Below are 19926 nucleotides of genomic sequence, written 5' to 3'. Positions count from 1 at the left end.
TGGGAGGATTCTGGGGGGGGGAGGGCCAGGAAGGAATGGGATGGTCATGGGCTTCTTTGGGGGTCTGGAGTGACAAGCCCCAAGCCCCAAGCCAGCTGTATCTTCCCATGCTACAGCTGTTATTCTTTGAGATGCCTCTAAGTGCTCCCTATAATTGTCCTGGAGCGGGAAATCATGTCAGAGGGCCTAGGGGAGCTTGGCTGCTCCGGACAGCTTTCTATCTGTCATCCAGGAACAGCTTGGACAGTAGATTAATATTAAATTAAATTGGGGGCAGCTAGGTGGTGCAGTGGATAAAGCACCAGCCCTGGCTTCAGGAGGACCTGAGTTCAAATTTGGCCTCAGACACTTGACACTCACTAGTTGTGTGACCCTGGGCAAGTCACTTAACCCTCATTGCCCCGCAAAAAACCTCCCCAAAACAAAACAAAACAAAAAATCTGATGCCAAGTGTAGATGGGCTCTGGGAGGGGTACACCATAAAGGACCCCTGGGTCTGTGGCAAACCCAGGAAAGGTGAGGGGGGTGTGAGGGCCTGGGGCAGTAGGCAAAGGGGGAGGTGTATGGGGCCCTGGGGGATGGGGGTGCAGCAGGCAGAGGCGATGAAATAACAAGCAGGTACCACTCCTGTTCAAACAGCAAAGTCTTGTTGAATTGAACAATACAAAGAAAGTTAAAGTCTACACCCGTGTGTGGTTGGTGGCTTGTCTTGGGTCAGGGCTGGGGCCCTGGGGAAGGAGATTCCTCCCTCCTGTCACCTCCAGGCAGCCAGGACAGGGACGAGCCGGAAGGGGGCCTGGGCTCAGGCCTCTCTGGGTCCCCCGTGCTCAGCAGTCACAAGTCATACCCAGCTTGGAGAAAGGGCAGAATGGTTCCCAAGGACACAGTTTGGACGGCAGCGTGCCCAACACTCACACACTCATGCATCGGGCCTCAGATCGTTGTCCGAGCCTGTACCAGGCCACAGCCAAGCAGATTCCTTACTCACATTAACAGGGGCTCAGGGTGGGGCAAGAAGGGACGGGCAACATCTCTTATTGCTAAAGGACAGAGATCGGGGCTGGGGGAGGGCTTTATCTTAGACTTCACATCTCACGGGCTTCTTAAACTTTTGTTTTCTTTTCTTTCTTTTGTTTTAAAGTTAAGGATAAAGAGAAAAATCAACTTCAGAAACTTCCTTCCAGGTCACGTGTCTCCTCCTGTTCTCATCATCGGGGTGGGGAGGTGGGGGGTGGGGGGGTTGGCCACGCTCGGGGCCAGCCAAGCCTGACGGACCTTCTCTCCCTGTGACCACCTGTCCCTCCAAAGCCGCCTTCCATAAGGAGGGTGGAGTCTTGGCTGCTCCCCCCACCCCATGCTACGGCTCACACCTGGATGTGACGCCCTCTGGACTCCCAGGGTCCAGGAGAGCAACCCACGAAGCCTGGTGGAGGAGAAGGTGAGGAATGGCTGGCAATGGGTTAGCAGAAGGTGGAGCAGAGGGTGTGGGCCCAGGATGGGGGAGGGCCCAGAGCTAGGCCACTGGAGGGGCCTTCGGAGGAGGCAGGACCCTCCCCCTGAGGGCAGGGCGTGGCAGGCCGGCAGTCGGCTGGACATGGAGCGCTAGAGCGACCACGTCCCTGAAGGGTGAACGACTGGGGTGGGGGGCCGGTGGGGAGGAGGAGCAGCCTGGAAATGACCATCACTCGGCGGTGGTGGCAGGGCGGGGGGAGGCTGGCGCTGGTGGAAGGATGCCTTCTCCCTGCAGGGGGAGGAGAGCCGGTGAGGGCCTGAGAAGTTCCCGGCTCCCCCCCACCCCCCATGGCTGCTGCCCCCTTCACCCCCCAACTCTCCTTCACACTAGAGCTGCCCTTCTGGCACAAGCTGGGGCCTGAGGCCTGAGCTCGGTCGCTATCAGCACCAGGGATGTAGCCCCGTCCAGGCGGAGGCCAGCTGCCGTGTTCTCTTGGCAGAAACTTACTGCAGGGAGGCCCTCTGGCCAGAGCCCAGGGGAGAGGGCAGACGGGCAGCTGGGCCTCCAAGAGAGCCAGACCCCCTCGGCTCTGGGGCCCTGGTGCTCAGTGAGCACCGGACCCTGCTCTGGCCTCCTTCCCACTGACCTGCTCAATCTAGCGTCTCCGGGCTTTATTTTTCCAAGCCCTTGAAGGAGGTGAGATTTGATGGATGAGGTGCCTATGGAATGGACCAGGAGAAAGAGGTCATGGGCTAAGGTCAGTACGGCTAGCCTCCTCTCCTCAGGCTCTTTCATGGTCTCCCTGACAGCCCCCGCTGCCACCCAGCCCCAGAAGCCTCGGGGGCCCAAGGGCAGAAGGGAAAGGGGCACATGTGGAAGCCTGGGCTGGCAAGGGCAGGAGACAAGCCGGGGGTCAGAGGGACCAGGCGGAGAGAGCTCGGGAGAGGAGAGAGAGGAGGGCAGCCCTCCTTCTGTCCTCTGAAGCGCTGTTCTCAGCCCAGGCCTGGCAGGGAGGCTGCAGGAGGGGACTGTACCCATTGTCCAGAGCAGGAGCCTGAGGCACAGAGAGGGTCACCCCGCTGTCAGAACCTGCACTTGACCTGGGTCTCCTGACTTCCAAGTCCAGAATGCTCTATGGCTGGAAGGCAGCATGGGAGGAAAACATAGCACTGAGGAGGAGGCTGGAGGATGGAGGGATGATGGTAAGAAGGATGGGAGGAGGGGAGAAGGAAGGACACAGGGAGGGAGGGAGGGAGAGAGAGCGGGAGAGAGAGAAAGAGAGGAGAGAGGGAGAGAGAAAAAGAGAGAAGAGAGAGGGAGAGAGAGAGAGAGAGGAGAGAGGGAGAGAAAGAGAAAGAGAGAGGAGAAAGAGAGGAGAGAGGAGAGAGAAAGAGAGAGGGGAGAGAGGGAGAGAGAGAGAGAAAGAGAGAGGAGAGAGAGAAAGAAAGAGAGGAAAGAGGGAGAGAGAGAGAGAAGAGAGAGAGGAGAGAGGGAGAGAGGAGAGAGAGAAAGACAGAGAGAGAGGAGAGAGGGAGAGAGAGAGAGAGAGAGGGAGAGAGAGAGAGAGGAGAGAGAGAAAGACAGAGAGAGAGGAGAGAGCGCGAGCGAGCAGAGAGACAGAGGGAGGGAGAACAGGAGAGGACAAGAGGCCAGAGGACCAGCTGAGCAGGCGCTGGCTGGCGGGGAGAGCAGCAGGCGGCTTGGTGACAGATGGTGGCTGTTGGACAGTGGACAAGACACGGGCCCTCCCTAGATGCCGCCTTCTTGCCCTGGCTCCCCCCACCCCAACCCCGGCCTGAAGCTCCCCCCAGGGCTGCTGCTGTGAGTCAGCCCTGACTCAGTGGTCCCACCCCCTCCTCCCCCCAGCCCCTGCCCACATCCCGGCCCCCACAAATCTCCCCCATTGGCCCCAGCACTGGGGACTGGGGGCCTGGCTGAGTCAAAGGGGCTCCGCTGGCCCTTCTCTTGCCCCCCTGGGAAGGAGCCTCCCAGGCTGGGTGGGGGAGGCCGGAGATCCCTGGACAATGGCCGGGGAAGGACAGCTTAAGGAGCTTCTTGGGAGGGTGGGCAGTGAAAGCGCCCCACCAGAACACACACACACACACACACACACACAGGAGAGCGGAGGGGCGAGTCACGGGGCTTTGTCCTGGGCCTCCGTCACGCCGACGCTCACCGGAGGGAGACCTCCATTGTCGTTGAGCCTCTGGGCCCGGTAGGTCTCATAATGGATGTTGTGGGTGACTTCCTTGAGGTCCTGGAGGTGGGTCCTGAAGGAGGGGATGGAGGAGGGAAGGGGAGAGATCAGCTTTGGGAGTAAAGGGCCCACCTAAGGCTGCACTGCAGCAGGCCAGGGCGGGGAGCAGGTGGGGAGCAGGAGCGGGCCAGTGCTCGGGGCAGGCCAGCCCCCACCCCCACTCCCAGCATCCAACAGGGCTCCAGAAGGCCTGAGCACCAGGGCTGACCGCCCGGCCCCCCAGCTCCACCACTGCCCCGACCCTGACCTCTCCGGGCCTAGCAGGAAGGGACTGAGTATTTGCAGAGCGCCCAGTGTGTGCCAGGCACTGTGCAGCCTGTGAGGCAGGTGCTGGGAAAGCTGAGACAGGCAGAGGCAAAGAGACTTGCTCAGGATCCCCCAGCCAGGAAGCGTCGAAGGTTGGATTTGAACCCAGGCCTTCCCCATACCTGGCCCAGTGCCCCAGGCACGGTGGCGCCCCCTAGCTGCCTCTGGATCACCAGACAGGAAGGTCCCTGAGGACAGGACCAAACCTTCATTTGACTCTATACCATTTCCTTCTCACTCCAAAATACTGAATAAGCGATTTTAATGGAAAGAGATGACACAGCTCTATGGAGGGAAAGAACCATCTGGTCTTTCCCCTCCCCCCATTTATTTAACAGAGGAGGAAACTGAGGTGCAGAGAGTATGCTTGGGGGCCAAAGCAGGGCCAGGATCCTTTGATTTTTTTTTTTTTTTCTGAAGGCAGACAGGGTTAAGTGACTTGCCCAGGATCACACTGCTTGTAAGTGTCTGAAGCCAGATTTGATCTCGGGTCCTCCTGATTCCAGGTCTGATGCTCTATCCACTGCACCACCCAGCTGATCCCTTTTGATTTTGGATCCCGGGTAAAGGGGAGGCGGAGGAAAGGATGGCTTCAGGTGGTATCCCACTGTCACTGACAGGCCCAGCTGGTCTAGGCATCTGGGCATCCGGGGGCTCAGTGGGCAGTGCCCCCTGGCTCTGGGGCCCAGGTAGAAGAGAAACACAAATCCACCCATGGACACCCACCCACTGTGGGACCCTGGGCGCTTCGCTCCTGCCTGCCTCAGTTTCCTCAACTATAACATGAGGGGAATAACTGCCTCCACCTCCCAGATAGCGTTTGTAGCGTGCTTGGTAGCATGGTACCTAGTGCACAGAAGGCACTGAATAAATGTCTGTTCCCAATCATCCCATCACGGTCACTCCTTAACTGGTGCAGGCAGCGAGGGGCACTTGTCCCCGATTATCTGCCCAGGGAGGTAGGCAGCCGGTATCACCTGGGCAATCTCTTACCACCAGATGTCTGGCTCTTTGGGACTCCATCCCCCCAGGAAGGAGAGAGGGTTTGGGAGAAGAGGGAGCTTAGATCAGGGAGGCCTTGAGGCCAGGGTCGTGTCTCTGACAGGTTCAGGGACCCCTCTGGCCCTGACTAAACTGGATCCACACTTCAAGGTGGGGGGGGTCTTACCTGATGACGAAGTCTCTGAGCAAGGCAAACTCACAGTGGGTGAGGTTTTCCACTGAAAATCCAAAAGAGAGAAGTGACTTTACACCAATACTCAGCAGTCATAGGGTGGTTGCAGGGACTTCTTAAAAGCACATCACTGTATAACAACCCACCCCTGAGCTGGATGACTGTCAAAGGGCTTCAGAGCACTTCACTCAGTCATTCATTAATTCACTCATTCATTCATCCGTCAAGTATTTATTTATTAAGAACCGACAATGGTCATGCCACGGGGGCTGGAAGAGAAAGAACCAGACTTTAAGCTATTGATCCTGCCCTCTGGGAGCTTAGGAGAGGAGATGTCCCAAGAAGTACATCTTCAAGTAGATATTCTGAGATCCCAGGAGGGAGAGATCAGTATAGGCTGGAATGGGCAAGGAAGGCTTCATGAGGCTGATGGGAACTCAGCATGCCAGAATCTCAAAGCAAGAAGGGACTCTGATTGCCTAGTCAATCAACAAGCATTTATTAAGCACCTCCTATATACCAAGCACTGTGCTAAGCACTGGTGATACAAAGAAAGCCCAAAGACAAACAACCTTTACACTCAGGGAGCTCAGAGTAATGAGGAGACAACATGCAAAGTGGGCGGTGCCCGGAACAGGATTCCCCGGGCATATGAAATTCCTGACAAGTAATGGTCATCCAGCTTGAAGACTCCCACTGATGGGGAACTCACCACCTCCCAAGGCAGCCCGTTCCAACTCTGGTTGGCTTTAAGTGTGAGGACGTTCTCCCTGACATGAAGCTCACGTCTGCCCCTGCCTATACCATGCCCTGCTTCCCCATCTGCCATCTGGGACCAGGCAGAAGCCAGCTGATCCCTCTTCACGAGACGGCCCTTTAAACAGCTGCTGTCAGATGCCTTGCTCTGGGTCCCAGCCCCTTTTACTTGCACCTTTCACACTGGCCAGTGCCACTGAACTCTCCCTTTACTAATGCTGAGTCACACAGACTTCAGAGAAAGGGGGGACTCACCCAAGGGCACCCCTAGAAAGAGAAGGAAACTTTTCCTGATGATTCAGGGGGTCCATTGTGAATCTGCATTTTTGTCAGGTTAAATATCTGTCCTATAGCTTAGGTCTCATTAGCCTGAATGCTTGCAGGGGGATCTTTTGAAAGGAAGCAAAATGAGTCAGATACTGATATTTCTCTGGGAAGAGGCCATGCCTGTTTGTACACTGTCTCCCCAATAGACTGGCAACTCCTCGAGGGCAGGGATAGTCTTTTACCTTTCTGCTTCATGGAAACTTGCTGACTTACTGAATGATAAATGTCTTCCCAGCCAGACCTTACACAAGCTCCTCTGCGGAGCAACCAAGTCAAAATGGCATCTGCTTCATTCATTCATTCATTCATTCATTCATTCATTCATCCATCTATCCATCCATCCATCCATCCATCCTTCCATCCATCCATCCATCCATCCATCCTTCCATCCATCCATCCATCCATCCTTCCATCCATCCATCCATCCATCCTTCCATCCATCCATCCATCCATCCATCCATCCATCCATCCATCCATCCATCCATCCTTCCATCCATCCATCCATCCATCCATCCATCCTTCCATCCTTCCATCCATCCTTCCATCCATCCATCCTTCCATCCATCCATCCATCCATCCTTCCATCCATCCTTCCATCCATCCATCCATCCTTCCATCCATCCATCCATCCATCCATCCATCCATCCATCCTTCCATCCATCCATCCTTCCATCCATCCATCCATCCATCCATCCATCCATCCATCCATCCATCCATCCATCCATCCATCCATCCATCCTTCCTTCCATCCATCCATCCATCCATCCATCCATCCATCCATCCATCCATCCATCCATCCTTCCTTCCATCCATCCATCCATCCATCCATCCATCCATCCATCCATCCATCCATCCATCCATCCTTCCATCCATCCATCCATCCTTCCATCCTTCCATCCATCCATCCATCCATCCATCCATCCATCCATCCATCCATCCATCCATCCATCTATCCATCCTTCCATCCATCCATCCATCCATCCATCCATCCATCCATCCATCCATCCATCCATCCATCCATCCATCCATCCACTAATACATTTATTTAGCACCCACTGTATTCAAAAGCCTTTAGCTTGGTACTGGGGATTTACAAAATTCAGGCCAGATGGTCCATAAGCAGGTGTCATGTCTCCTTGCGCAGCACCCAGCAGGTGCCCAATAAAATCAGGGGAAATTGGTTCCTGGAGTAGATGCCTCTCTTACCTTCGATGATTCCCCAGGGTGTTTTTCTGCCAAGGACCCTCTTGCCATTGACTTGATATTCCTTGTCGCTCCCAACCACAGCGAAGGGCATGCTCTCCTGCTGGAGAGGAGACGACAGACAGACACGGCCAAGGGGCTCCAGGTCATTCTCCTCTGCAGCCCTGCTCAAGAGGCCCAAGAGGCCTCTCTTCCCATGAGTCCAAATGGGACAAGGGTCAGGTGAACAATGGAAAGAGCCCTGGCTCTGGAGTCAAAGAGCCTGGATTCAAGTCACACAGCTGGGTTAATAAATCTTTGGGCAAGTCTTGTGCCCTTGTGAAAACATGAGGGGCTGGGACCCACTGCCTCCCAGGACCCTGAGTCCTCCCACTCCTACCTTAGTAGGGTCAGAGGGGTGTAAAGGGGCCAGAAGGGTTATTTAATCCAACTCCCCCATTCTGCAGAAGAGGAAACTGAGGCCCAGAGAGATGGCATGATTTGTCCAAGGTCAAGTCATTTACAGGTGGTAGGTGGCCAAGGTAGGATTTGAACCCAGGACCTATGACTCCAAGTCTACTCTACCATGCTGCCCCTCACTGAATTCATTTCAGTTCTTTTCTTTCTTTTTCTTTTTTTTTTTTGGTGAGGCAATTGGGGTTAAGTGACTTGCCTAGGGTCACACAGCTAGTAACTGTTAAGTGTCTGAGGCCGGATTTGAACTCAGGTCCTTCTGAATCCAGGGCTGGTGCTCTATCCACTGTGCCACCTAGCTGCCCCTAATTTATTTCAGTTCAACATTTCTTTTTTTTTTTCAACAGACATTTCTTAAAGTGCCTACTATGTGCCACACACCTTAGCCTCAAGGGGCTTCTACTCTAGTTTGTCAGCTTCTCCCTTGCGGCCCCCTTTGCCTCCTACCCTGATCTTGTCATTCTCCGTCTTGTCCTCCAAGTCTTCGTCAAACTCCTTCTGTGGGTAAAACTCAATGCCGTTCACTTCGAGCTCCTTCCGGACCTGGGGGGTGGGGGTGGGAGAGTCATCCTGGGATCAGAGGAGCTGAGATGGAGGGTCAGAAGGGACCTCTGAGCTTGTCTCCACATTTCACAGAGGAAGAAACCAAGGATCTGAGAGGGGCCCAAGTCCATACATCTGGGCTAGAAGGGACCTCAGAGCTCATCTCATCCTGAGGCCCAGGCAGGGGAGATGATTTACCCAAGGTCACATGAGCAGTTAGTGACAGGTGCTCAGCTCCACTCAATTCAACTTGAATAGTTATTGTTGGAGCACCTCACTGAGCTCAGTGCTGGGAGTACAGAGAGGAAAAGTGATGCGGCCTGCCCTCAGAGAGCTTTCAGTTTACTAGGAAGGTGTGACATGAGCAGAGAAAGAAAGCTATGGTGCCAGGTAGAGCGTGAGAGGGACAAATGAGGAGGTTGCTCTAGTTCTAGGGCCAGACTCCAGGGACCATTCTCACACAGTGGTGAGGAAGGGAAGTCAATCAGGGAGGGCTTCTTGCAGGAAGTGGCTCCTGGGGTGGGCGACAGCCCAGGCAAAAAGCAAGATGAGAAGTGAGGAGGAGGAAGATGGGGAGCCCAGTGTTCTGGGAATGAGGCCCCCCAAAAGGAGGAGGAGGAGGCTGAGAGATCAGGGGGAGCTCACCCTCTGCTTGAACTCCATCTTCTCTTCCAGGGTCATGGTGTCAGCTTTGGCAATGATGGGCACAATGTTCACCACTTTGCTGAGATGTTTCATGAACTCCAGGTCTAGGGGTCTCAGCCTGGCCCGGGGGAGAAGGAAGAAGTGAGCACCCACCACCGACTACTGTGGCCCCTGTGCCCTTTGCCTGGGAAGACCGCACCCCTCCCATTACAGGGGCACAGGCTGGAGGTGTCCGAGGTGAGCTAACACGTCTCCAGTGCCCATTCTGTGCCAGGCACTGTACTGAGCCCCTTTCCATTGTCTTGTTTGGTCCTCACAGAAACCTGGTGAGGTAGGGCCGGCTACCCATTTTAACAATAAGGAAACCAAGGCAGGCAGAGGAGAAGGGCCCCTCAGCTAGTAAGTGTCTGTGGCTGGGTCTTCCAGGCCCAGCTGAGTAGCAGACTGGCTGGCCGCTCAGCCCCTACACCAGGCAGCCCTCACAGTCCCCTTCCTGAGCCCCTCCACCTCGGGGCAGTCCTGCCTCAGCTACATCCCGAGTCTGTGGCCAAAACTGCTCAGGCCCTGGTCCAGTGGCCTCCTCACTGGTTTCCCTGCCCCCAGGTCATCTGGGGTATGAATGGCCAGGGTGGCCTCTTCCACAGGGGCCGTCACAGACAAGTTGCCTCTGGGCTCAAGGGGACACCAGGCAGCCTGACAAGAAGTTTGCTGAATGACTGAACAAATGAGGGAAGGCAAGGGGGCTGGCTGCCTCATAACTGGCACCCATTCTTCAGAGCAGCATGCCGGATAGAGTCAGAAGACCTGGGTTCAAATGTTAACATTGCTATTTACTACCTGTGTGACCATAGGCAAATCACTCTGCTCCCCCACCTCAGTTTCCCCCTGTGTAAAATAAAGGGGTTGGGGTCAGCTAGGTGGCACAGTGGATAGAGCACCAGCCCTGGAGTCAGGAGGACCTGAGTTCAAATTCGACCTCAGACACTTAACACTTACTAGCTGTGTGATCCTGGGCAAAGTCACTTAACCCCAATTGCCTCACCAAAAAAAAAAAGAGGGGGGTGGTTGGCCTCTGAGCTTCCTGCCAGCTCTGAATCTCGGTTCTTAGCACCTGTGAGCCCTGTTGGCACTGCCTTGGTGCCGACAGGCACTGCCGGTGGGCAGCACAGTGGCTGGTGCTGGTCAGCTTGGCCCTTCCTCTGTGCTGGGAAGAGAGGCTGTTGGTAGAAGAGCCAGAAGGAAGTAAGTGGGGGCTCCTTGAGCCTGCACTCTATTCCTCCTGCACAACTGGACAATCCACCTTTGCTGGGTCTGTAGAACTAGAGTTCAGCAACCAGTATTTTTTTTTGTTTTTGGCAGGCCAATGAGGGTTAAGTGACTTGCCCAGGGTCACACAGCTAGTAAGTGTCAAGTATCTGAGACTGGATTTGAACTCAGGTCTTCCTGAATCCAGGGCTGGGACTTTATCCACTGTGCCACCCAGCTGCCCTCAACCAGTATTTATGCACCTACTGTATGCTGGGAACTGGGCTAAGTGCCCGCATACAATGAATGGCAAAAGACAGTCCCATCCTCTAAGTCCCTCCCCCGCACAGACACTCATGAGTGTGGAGGGGAGGAGGCTGGGAGGGGGGTCGGCAGGCACTCACGAGTGTCCTGTGGGTGAGATGAAGTAGAGGCAGCAGTGCACCCGTGTGTCCGGGATGCGCTTCTTTCTCGCGATGTTCACCTCCTCCTTGAGGAACTTCTCATACTGTTCATTGATATATTTCTCAATGGGCTCCCAGCTGAGAAAGCCAGGCATGGACAGGCTGGTCAGGGGCCTGCCCTCCATACCCCAGATTCCCGGCCCATGGAGGGGTAGCATGTAGGGCCTGACCAGCCTCCCAGGATCACAGAACCCCAGGCTCAGAGGGCCCGCCAAGCCTTGCTCCAGGGATGGGGATCTCACCACCTCCCTGGCCAGCCCGCTCTCATCATTAGGGAGCCTCCCCGTCTCCCTGCTGTTCTCACCCCCGGGGTCCAAGCAGAACAGCTGGGGGCACCCCCTGCCCCAGGCTTCCACCAGCCCTAGTCCAGAAGCATTTATTAAGCTCCTCCTGTTTGCTGGGACCTGTGCTAAGCACTGGGTTATCCTGAGATCTGCTGCCTGGCCCCATCCCTCCCCAGGATAGAGTTGGGACTTCCGTGGTGGATCTAGGGCCCTTAGTCGCCCCCTGAACACATGAGTGATGCCATCCTTGGCTTCTGTGTCTGGCTCCTTGGTGCCCCAGAACCCAGGGTGCCAGACAGCTCTGCCGTGGAGTCCAGGACAGGTGACTTTGGCACTCTGGGACTCAGTTTCCCCATCTGCCAAAGGAGGGGTGGCTCTCTTCCTGCTCTGGGTTGGGCTTCCCAAGGCAGGAGAAGGGGAGGGACACACGCACCAGTTTTCGTTGTTGATCTGGTCTCCAAAGCCCGGGGTGTCGATGACGGTCAACTTCATCTTGACTCCACCTTCTTCTATCACTGGGTGACAGACAGGACCAGAGTGATGTCAGGGCCCAGCGGGGCCTCCCCCTCTCTGCATCCAATGGGGAAGTGTGGCAGCTTGTCAAAGGCCCCGCGGCCCAGGCGCCCGACTCTGAGCTCTGGCTTCCTGCTGCTCCGCCATCTTGTCTGACCTTCCCTCCCCTCCCTCCCATCTCTGCACCGTGGCTCATGTGGTTCTCCTGGCCTGGAATGCCCGTCCACTCCTCCCTGCCTCTCCAAGTCCTACCCAGCCCCTCCTTCAAGGCTACAATGATCCCCTTCCCTGACGACGAAGAGGCACGAATTCTTAGCACCCAACTCTCCCTTTCTCCTCCCAAGGGACAGGTCATGTTCTGGGCCAGTCATAGACTCTGTGTGTGGGGGTAATTAGCACTTAAGCAGCACCACCTGGCACTGGGGAACGGAGTCCCCTCCAAACATGGCCAACAAGTGGTTATCGAGCCTGTGCTTGAAGACCTCCAGCGACAGCAAGCTCACTCCCTGCTGAGGAAGCCTGGTCTGCCTCTGGATTACCCCCGTAGCGAGGAAGCTTCTCTGACATCCAGCCTGCATCCGTCTTGCTCCTAGTTCGGCCCTCTCATCTCATCCATGGTTTTAGACACAAAAGGAATTTGAAGGTACTTGGGGACGAGGGCTGGGGGAGGGGGCTCTAGTAGCCGGGACAACCAGGAAAGGTTTGAGGAGGCAGGGACCCTGGGCTGAGCTTGGAAGGATGCCCCTGCACGACTCTGAGCACAGAGAAATGGTTGCCTACCGGAGAACAGGTGGGGCGTGAGAAGAATATGGATATGGATGAGAATAAGAACAGCAACAGGAGCAGGGAGGTTTAAGGCTGGTACGGTCCTGTCCTGTTGGAGCCATCCCCAATCCCTGAGAGGTAGCTGGTATTGCCCCCATTTTACAGGGCGGGAAAACTGAGGCTCAAACAGAAGAAAGAGCTCATCGATCATCAGAGGAGCGAGGTCTGAGTCCCAGAAAACTGTGTGACTTGGGAGGCCACAGCCCGGGAGGGAGATGAAGCCAGCGATGCCCAATTATTGGAGCGATCAGTGATATCGAGGAGCTCCCATGAATGGTACAATCAGCCCCTGGAGGAGGGAGCATCGCTCTCCAACCCAAACCATGGTAACCTGGGGCCCGGAGCCGTCAGCCCCAAGGGGAGGAAGGTGAAAGAGATCCCATCTCTGGAGCCTCCCTGGGACGGCAGGAGAATAGAAAAAGATCCTTCCCAATGAAACCCGAATGTCCCGGGAAATTGGTGCAGCTCCAGGGAGGCTGGAGGGGGAGGGGACAGCGAGATTCACGACTAATTGTCAGGAAGTTCATAGTGTCGGTGACTGGCGCCCCTGGGGATGGGGCGGGGAGGGGCCATGGAGGCAGGGCGGAGCCTCTCTGGGAATCCCATCCTGAATCTGGGCTGTCCAGCCACCAGTCATCAGCCAGGGAGGCCGGGAGCTGTCCACTGCTCCTCTCTAAAGCTGATAATGAATCATAGTAACAATAATCCTGGCATGGCCCCCTGGTAGAGCCAGGCGAGGCCAGCTCTGGGAAACCTCACAGCCCATGGAAGTGACAAGGATGTTGTGGAGAAACTCCACTCTGGACCTGCCCAGGTGGCCCTTGGTGGGCTTCAGGACCCTGTGAGGACAGTGGTGTGGCAGGCAGGCCCGAGGGAGCTCCTCTGATGGCTGAGGCAGGATAGCCTGCTGGCTAGGACCGGGGCCTTACAGTCAGGAAAAGCTGAGTTCAAATCCAGCCCCAGACGCTCACCAGCTAGGAGCCTAGCTTCCAGACACTCACCGTGCCCAATGGCCTTGATCTCCACAGTCTTGGGGATCTTCTCCTCCCGATTCCAGCTCGCTGATTTCCGACTCACTTGGGATTTGAAGAGGGTGTTGATGAGGGTCGACTTGCCCAGCCCACTCTGACCTGGAGAGGAGTGAAGGAAGGCTCCATTAAGCTCAGAGACAAGAGAAAGAAGCCATGGGGAACAACCCAGTGAAACATTGCCCGAGGCAGGATTTGAACCCAGGGTCTGCTGACCCTGCAGCCACTTTGCTTTGAAGATGCTTATGTCCAAAGCATTTCCCACCCAACAGCCCCTGTGTGCCCCACTCCTGGGAGGCGGCTGTGGGGACACGGACAAAAATGACAGAGGGGAGAACTAGGTGAAAGGTCACCCAGGAGCTCCTGGCTCCCTACACCCTCAGCAGCCTTGGGCTGAGGTCCCCTGTGGAAGAAGCCCAAAGTGGGCCTGCTCCGAGAGACCAGAGCTGACCGGTCACTGCTTGTCAGGCCCACAGCCCCAGTGCCAGCCCAAGAGGCCAGAGCTGACTGGTCACTGCTCACTAGGCCTGCGCCCCTCCACCAGTAACAGTCCTGCCGGTCTCCACTCTTTCTTACCCACAACCATGATGTTGAAATCGAAGCCAGTCTTCATGGTTTTCTTCCTCATCTGCTCAATGATGGTGTCGATGCCAATGTAGCCCAGGAGGTTGGAGCTGATGCCAAGGGGCTTCATGGGCACCGCCGGCTTGGGCCTGGGCTCGGCCACCAGCTCGGACATGGTCACGTCAGTCCTACTCTCTGCAAACCCTGCGTGGGAGGCGGGAAGAGGCTGTGGACAGACCGGTCGTGGAGCCGGAATGGCTCAAGGGCCCCCGAGCCCACGAGGGGCAGGAGACTTGCTGCCCACCCCAGCCATTGCATCCTTCAAGGGCTGTGACCCTCACCTCCAACCAGTATGCCCTGATGAGTCTCAGCCTGCCCGCCCTCAGTGGGCAACCCTACACCTCTTCTGGGTGCGGTTTGTAAGATCTGATTCTCTTAAATGATCCAGAATGTCAGAGCTGGGAGGGGCCTGAGAACAGGGAATGTCAGGGCTTAAAGAGGCCTTAGAACAGGGGGTGTCAGGGCTGGGAGGGGCCTGAGAACAGGGGATGTCAAAGCCGGGAGGGATCTTAGAATGTGGAATGTTTGAATATATCATGGAAGAAGCCAAGAAGAATGACTCTCTTAGCCAGAGTCTTCCCCCTATACCCACCCTCAGTGAGAGAGGGAGAAAGACGGATGGGATTGGAGAAGTCGCAAGGTCTGAGTCAGACAAGTCACCAGCTCTGTGTGACTGAGCTTGACCTCCCTCGGGCACAGAAGCGAGGTTTGCCCGGACCTCCCGGGGCTCCCATACTTTAGCATCTCCTCTCTCCAGAGACCTCTTCCCCTGGCCCCTTCTCCAGGCTCCCGAGTGCTTCCCCTCCCATTTGCCAAGGGCAACCCCACTTGGTCCCTACCTCCTTCTTCCATGCTCTGATGGAGACATAAAGCGGGTCACACAAAGTGCCCCTGGAAGCTTCATTTACAACTCAGCATCAACTGCACAATGGCCCATCTTGATCAGAAAATCTCCCCCAGCCTCCTTCCCAGACACATCCGATCAGCATTCCACAGAGCCGGGATCTGAACCCAGGTCTTTGGACTCAAACTCCCTTCTTGGCCACCAGAACAGATGGCGTCCTGGGGCCGCCATCCTGGCTCCTGACCCACTCCCCCTCATGCCCTTGTAAACTCTCTTCTGTCCCAAGGTCTCTCCGGAGGAAGCTTCTTCCAAGGTCATGGCTGACCTCTGCTGGGCATCTGACCTTGGACCCTTTCCCTTCTTCTGATCCTCTCCCCTTTCTTGGCTTCCTTACCCCATCTCTTCGTCTCCTGGCTCTCCCGGCTCTCGGGCCTGTCTCCCACACATCCCATAAAGGTGGCTGCCCTACTTGGCCCTGTCCTTGAGTTCCTTCTCTTCTCTCTCCTCCCCACCCCCTTGGTGATCTCATCCACTCCTGGGATTTCTGCTATCACCTCTCTGGCCTAGCTCAGCCAGGACAGCGGGCTGACTGACTGGGGCCTCCGCCTGGATGATCCTCCCCCACAACGTGCCTTTCCTCCAGACTCCCCATATCTGTTTTTTGTTTGTTTGTTGGTTTGTTTTAGTAAGGCAATTGGGGTTAAGTGACTTGCCCAGGGTCACACAGCTAGTAAGTGTTAAGTGTCTGAGACCAGATTTGAACTCAGGTACTCCTGACTCCAGGGCCAGTGCTCTATCCACTGTGCCATCTAGTTGCCCCCTCCCCATATCTGTTAATGGCTCCCCAGCTCATGACCTTGGAGCAATCTTCAATCAGAGCACCCTAGTTTGAATACCACCGCTGCCACTATCCACCAGCTGCCAGATCGTGTCTGTTGCCTGTTGCCCCCCACCAATTTCTTCCCCCAATTACCTCTTCAATACACAGGCATCCAGTAAGTGCCTATTGTGTGCTGGTGCTGTGCTAGGAGCTGGAGATTGAAAGGCAAAGAATGCAACAGCCTCTCCTTGTAGGAAACCCAGTCTACAGTCCTCCCTAGGGACCCCTGCCTGGCCTCCTGGCCTCCTGGCCTCTGGGCCTCTCTCCTTAGTCCTCTCCCCTCGAATCCACCACTCTGTCGTCACTCATTTACTCAAACACCTTCAGTGGCTCCCCACTGTCGATCCCCAAAAGCAAGCTCTTGCTTACAGCATTCCAGGCCCTTTGCCACCCTGCCTCCAGTGGGTCTTTCCAGACTGACGCCCCATTCCTCCCTATCATGCATTCTGAGTCCTTCCCATCCCCTGCTCCCACCGGCTCACACCCCCTCCAAGGACAGAAGACCCCAGCTTCCTTGGAGGTCCAGCTCAGGGCTGCCCCCCAGAAGAGTGATATTTCTGCTCTGAGATCCCCCATAGGCCTCCTTGTCCTCCCACTGTGCCCTGCGTCCAGGCCACACGTCCTTGTGTGATGGTAGCGTCTCCATCAGAACTGCTTCTGTGTCCCCAGGCCTGTCACACAGAAGGGCTGAAAATGAAATATGGGGCCCGAGGGGTCTGAGGGAGAGAGAGCTGGGGCGCCCTGGACGCCTGGAGACCCAGCTCCCACCATGCACCGGGCTGACCCAAGGCAAGCCCTGTCCGTCCTCCTTTGGGTATATGAGAGTGTCTGAGGGCCCTCCCAGCCCCGACATCCCCTGTTCTAAGGCCCCATGAAGCTCAGCTTTCCATGTTCTAGACACCTCCTCTTCCCACCCCCACCCTGCTGTTCTCTCTTTCTTGGATTCTCTCCAGCTGAAACTCCCTATACTACCCAGGGATGGGAAGAGGAGACTGGTGAGTCTGCTGATGGGACACAGAGGAAGCACTGGCTCAGACCTTGGCACCCTGCCCCGCCTCCTGCCACCCCGCCTTTTCTTCCTGAGGCCTGACAGGCCATCTCCCGGGGGCCCTGAAGGGCTGCCCCCAGGCTCCCAAGAGGGCAGTGCCAGCCAGGAGCGCCCAGAGGCAGCGAAGGCCAAGTGGAGACCCTGTGACCAGCCAAGGGCAGCCTGCCTTCCCACAGGAGTCTCATGCCTCCCTCTGACACGATAGGCAGCCGTCTAGATCACTTCAAGGTCTGCAAAGCCTCTCCTCACACACACAAGCTCCTGTGACACCAGTGTTATTGGTCCTATTCCACAGATAAGAAGACTGAGGCAGGCAGAGGCGAAGCGACGTGCCCAGGGTCCCGCAGCTAGTGAGTGTCTGAGGCTGGATTTGCACTCAGGTCTTCCTGACTCCAAGCCCACTGTCCCAGGAGGAACAAATGGCTTCGCTGCAAACACATCAGAGTTCTTCCCGCCTCCCTTTGCGCCTTGCACTTCTCCGGTCACCCCTCTTTCTCCCCTCCCTGAAGACTCCTCTCATGACAGAATGGGAGCAGCTCAAACGCCAGGGACCTCACGAGATCCAGGTGGACAGCTGGGAGGGGGCTCCAAGCTCAGCCCTGGGAGGGGCCCAGAGACGGCGTGTCCTGTGCCCAAAGCCACACAGTAAGTAGGTGACGGACTACCGGGAGGAGAACATGGGCCCTCTGCCTCTCCGCTGCCTGGTCTGACCTCTCAGCTCTACAGCCCCCCTCCCTAAGGGCTGGTCGCATGCCTGCCTCCCAAGGCCGCCCATTTCACTGTGGACAGATTTCTGGGTCTGGCCCGGCAGCTTCCAGCCACCTCTCTGCCCTGGTCCTGGCTCTGCCCCCTGGCAGTCTGCTGCCTGGCAGTCTGTGACCCAGCCCTCCGGGCTCACTCCAACCCCCTCCTTGGGCCCTCCAATGTCTCCACAGCCGGGGCTCGATGGTGGATGGCTGGGAATGTTCACTGCTCTGGATCCTGTGCTCATTTGGGCACAATGACCAAGGAAGATGCCTGCCATACCCTGGAGAGGGTGGTACCCACCACGGGCCAGGGGATGAGGAGGGGGTCACTTCAGAGCATCCCTACAACAGCCCCACAGGGCTCTGCGGGAGGAAGCCACAGGAGCCCAGACCTAGAGTGGCCAGGGCCATTTTATAGAGCAGGCCCGGCTCAGGAAGGGCACTGCCCCAAGTCCCATTGGCAGTGAGTGCCCCAGCCCGGTTCTTGCCTCTGGATGGGGTGCTCACTCCTCATGAGTGGGGACTGTTGTGTGTGTTAGAGGCCAGCACACAGCAGGTGCTTCTGGAGTGACTGGGTGATCTCGGCCAGCCCTCCTGCTTTCCAGATGGGAAGGCTGAGGCCCATGGCACAGAAGGACTAGCGTGTGGACCGTGTGGCTGATGCAGGATTTGAACCCAGGCTCTCCACGGCTCTTCCCACAATCCCTTCCTGCTTTTCCTCCCCCTGCATGTAACATGTGAGTGGTTGTGTTAATGGAGCCAAATCCCTTGAATCTGGGCTTAGGAGGAGCCATCCTGACACTGGTCCTGGCCTGGCCCGGCCCTCACCACGGCCCTTACCACCCGAGCCCTGAGCTTCCTCCCTGCCCCACCCCCACATCCAAGACCGCCTGGGTTTCCCAAAGGCAAATGAAACTGAGAATTTGGGAGCTGCTCAGAAAAACGGTCTTGTCTTTGTCTTGCTGTCTCCTCCACGGGAGACCCGGGAGAGCTCCCCTGCCCGTCTCTGGGCCTCTGGCCCCTGGCATCCCCCGACCCCTTTTGTTCTCCCTTGTTCCTGCTGCCTCTCACCTGGCTTTCCCCTCCCCCGCCTCTCCCCCATGGAAGCTGGGGGCTGGCTTCTACAGGCAGAGATCCCCTCCCCCATTGCTGGGGGCAAGCCAGGCTTCCCCTCCCCCCTCCCTCTCCTCTTGAGGGGTGGGGGGAGGGCCCGGTCCATCCCATTGCAGGCCTTCCCCCAGCCCCCTCTGCCACCTCCCATGCCCTGGAGTCCACCCCAGCCTGGGATCTCCAAATAGGAAGGAGCTGTCCCTCCCAGGGAGGCCATTCCGGGTACCTTCGCCACTGGCCACGTGAGTGTGGAAGCCTGTAGGGCTCTGGGCCAAGGGCTTTGGGCTGGGTAGCCCTGTGTGCCCATGCGTGCCCGTGTGTGCCCGTGTCCTTGGGCTGTGCCTGCCATAGACACATGTATGTCGGGGTGGTCACTGTGTGAGTGAGTGTGTGTGTGTGTGTGGGGGGGGTGATGCCCTGAGCCTCTTGCCTTATGTGTGATCAAACCTGTCTCTACATGTAGGTGCCTGAGGGGTAGGGGGGTGAGGAGGGATGAGAATGAAAGGGGAAGTGCCCCCTCCCCGCCCCCACTTCCCTCACCCCTCCCCTCTCATTTGGCCCTTCTCATGTGCATCTTGCCATGTCGGGGTGTCTGTGTCTGTGTCTGAGTACGCGCGCCCTCCTGCCAGTCTCTGGGGGCAGGGCCGGGTGGTGGCTGCCATGGCCTTGGTGGTGGCAGGCAGACCCCCTCCCCCGCCAGCCACCCCTCCTCCTGGCCCAGCTCTGCCTCACCCCGCCCAGCCCCTACCTTTGGACATGAATCCTTTGTCTTTGGAGATGCTCCGGGTGTGCAGGGCTGGGGGCTCTGGCTCCCCACTCAGACACGGGGGGAGGCCAGCCCTGGCCCTGGCCCTGGCCTCCCTCCCTCCTCTCCTTGCCTTCCCTCTTGGCCCCCAGCAGCCTGGTTCCGATGGGGACAGAGGGAGGCAGGCGGGCAGGCAGGGAAAGAAGGAAGGATGCTGCCGCCCGCCGCCGTCACTACTGGGAGCTGCCACCGGCACCACGTGACTCGCATGTTCACCATCCCCGCAGATCCTCCCCCCTCATCCCCACTGCTCCGTGGGGGACCCCGCCCCCTTCCCCCCTGCATTGGGGATGGGGAGCAGGGACATGGGGAGGCAGGTGCCCCCCCCACCCCCCATGGCTGCTCCCATCTCCCCCAGCCCTGGGGATAAGAGGCAGACCCTTGGGGAAGCAG

At 57.1% G+C, this 19926-nt stretch overlaps 1 protein-coding gene across 3 annotated transcripts; it reads right to left on the bottom strand.

Moving 5' to 3' along the window:
• Nucleotides 1-1512: 1512 nt before the first annotated feature.
• SEPTIN3 (septin 3) lies at nucleotides 1513-19738 on the bottom strand. Of its 3 annotated transcripts, XM_043968033.1 has the most exons (12): nucleotides 19477-19737; nucleotides 14053-14244; nucleotides 13450-13578; nucleotides 11544-11625; nucleotides 10767-10904; nucleotides 9118-9235; nucleotides 8377-8472; nucleotides 7480-7579; nucleotides 5185-5236; nucleotides 3630-3723; nucleotides 2100-2172; nucleotides 1513-1741 (listed from the first exon to the last, which is right to left on the bottom strand). In XM_043968033.1, exons 1-11 carry the CDS (start codon nucleotides 19484-19486, stop codon nucleotides 2125-2127), a joined length of 1059 nt encoding a protein of 352 aa, XP_043823968.1. In that variant the 5' UTR covers nucleotides 19487-19737; the 3' UTR covers nucleotides 1513-1741; nucleotides 2100-2124. The 3 variants fall into 3 exon arrangements, with proteins under 3 accessions (XP_043823968.1, XP_043823967.1, XP_043823966.1); XM_043968032.1 differs by lacking the exon at nucleotides 2100-2172 and having other exon boundaries at nucleotides 7480-7576; nucleotides 19477-19738; XM_043968031.1 differs by lacking the exon at nucleotides 2100-2172.
• Nucleotides 19739-19926: the final 188 nt, after the last annotated feature.

This window comes from Dromiciops gliroides, chromosome 5 (assembly GCF_019393635.1).
Source record: "Dromiciops gliroides isolate mDroGli1 chromosome 5, mDroGli1.pri, whole genome shotgun sequence".
Taxonomy (NCBI): Eukaryota; Metazoa; Chordata; class Mammalia; order Microbiotheria; family Microbiotheriidae; genus Dromiciops; species Dromiciops gliroides.
Note: the sequence above shows the minus strand (reverse complement) of the source record. Positions and strands in the feature narration are given on the sequence as shown.

Coding starts and splice junctions, on each gene's coding strand:
- SEPTIN3 (XM_043968031.1), bottom strand. Junction 13,579..14,052: donor TTTCAACATCATGGTTGTGG/GTAAGAAAGAGT, acceptor ACTCCTCTCCAG/GTCAGAGTGGGCTGGGCAAG. Junction 7,580..8,376: donor CGGAGAATGACAAGATCAGG/GTAGGAGGCAAA, acceptor TCTCCTCTCCAG/CAGGAGAGCATGCCCTTCGC.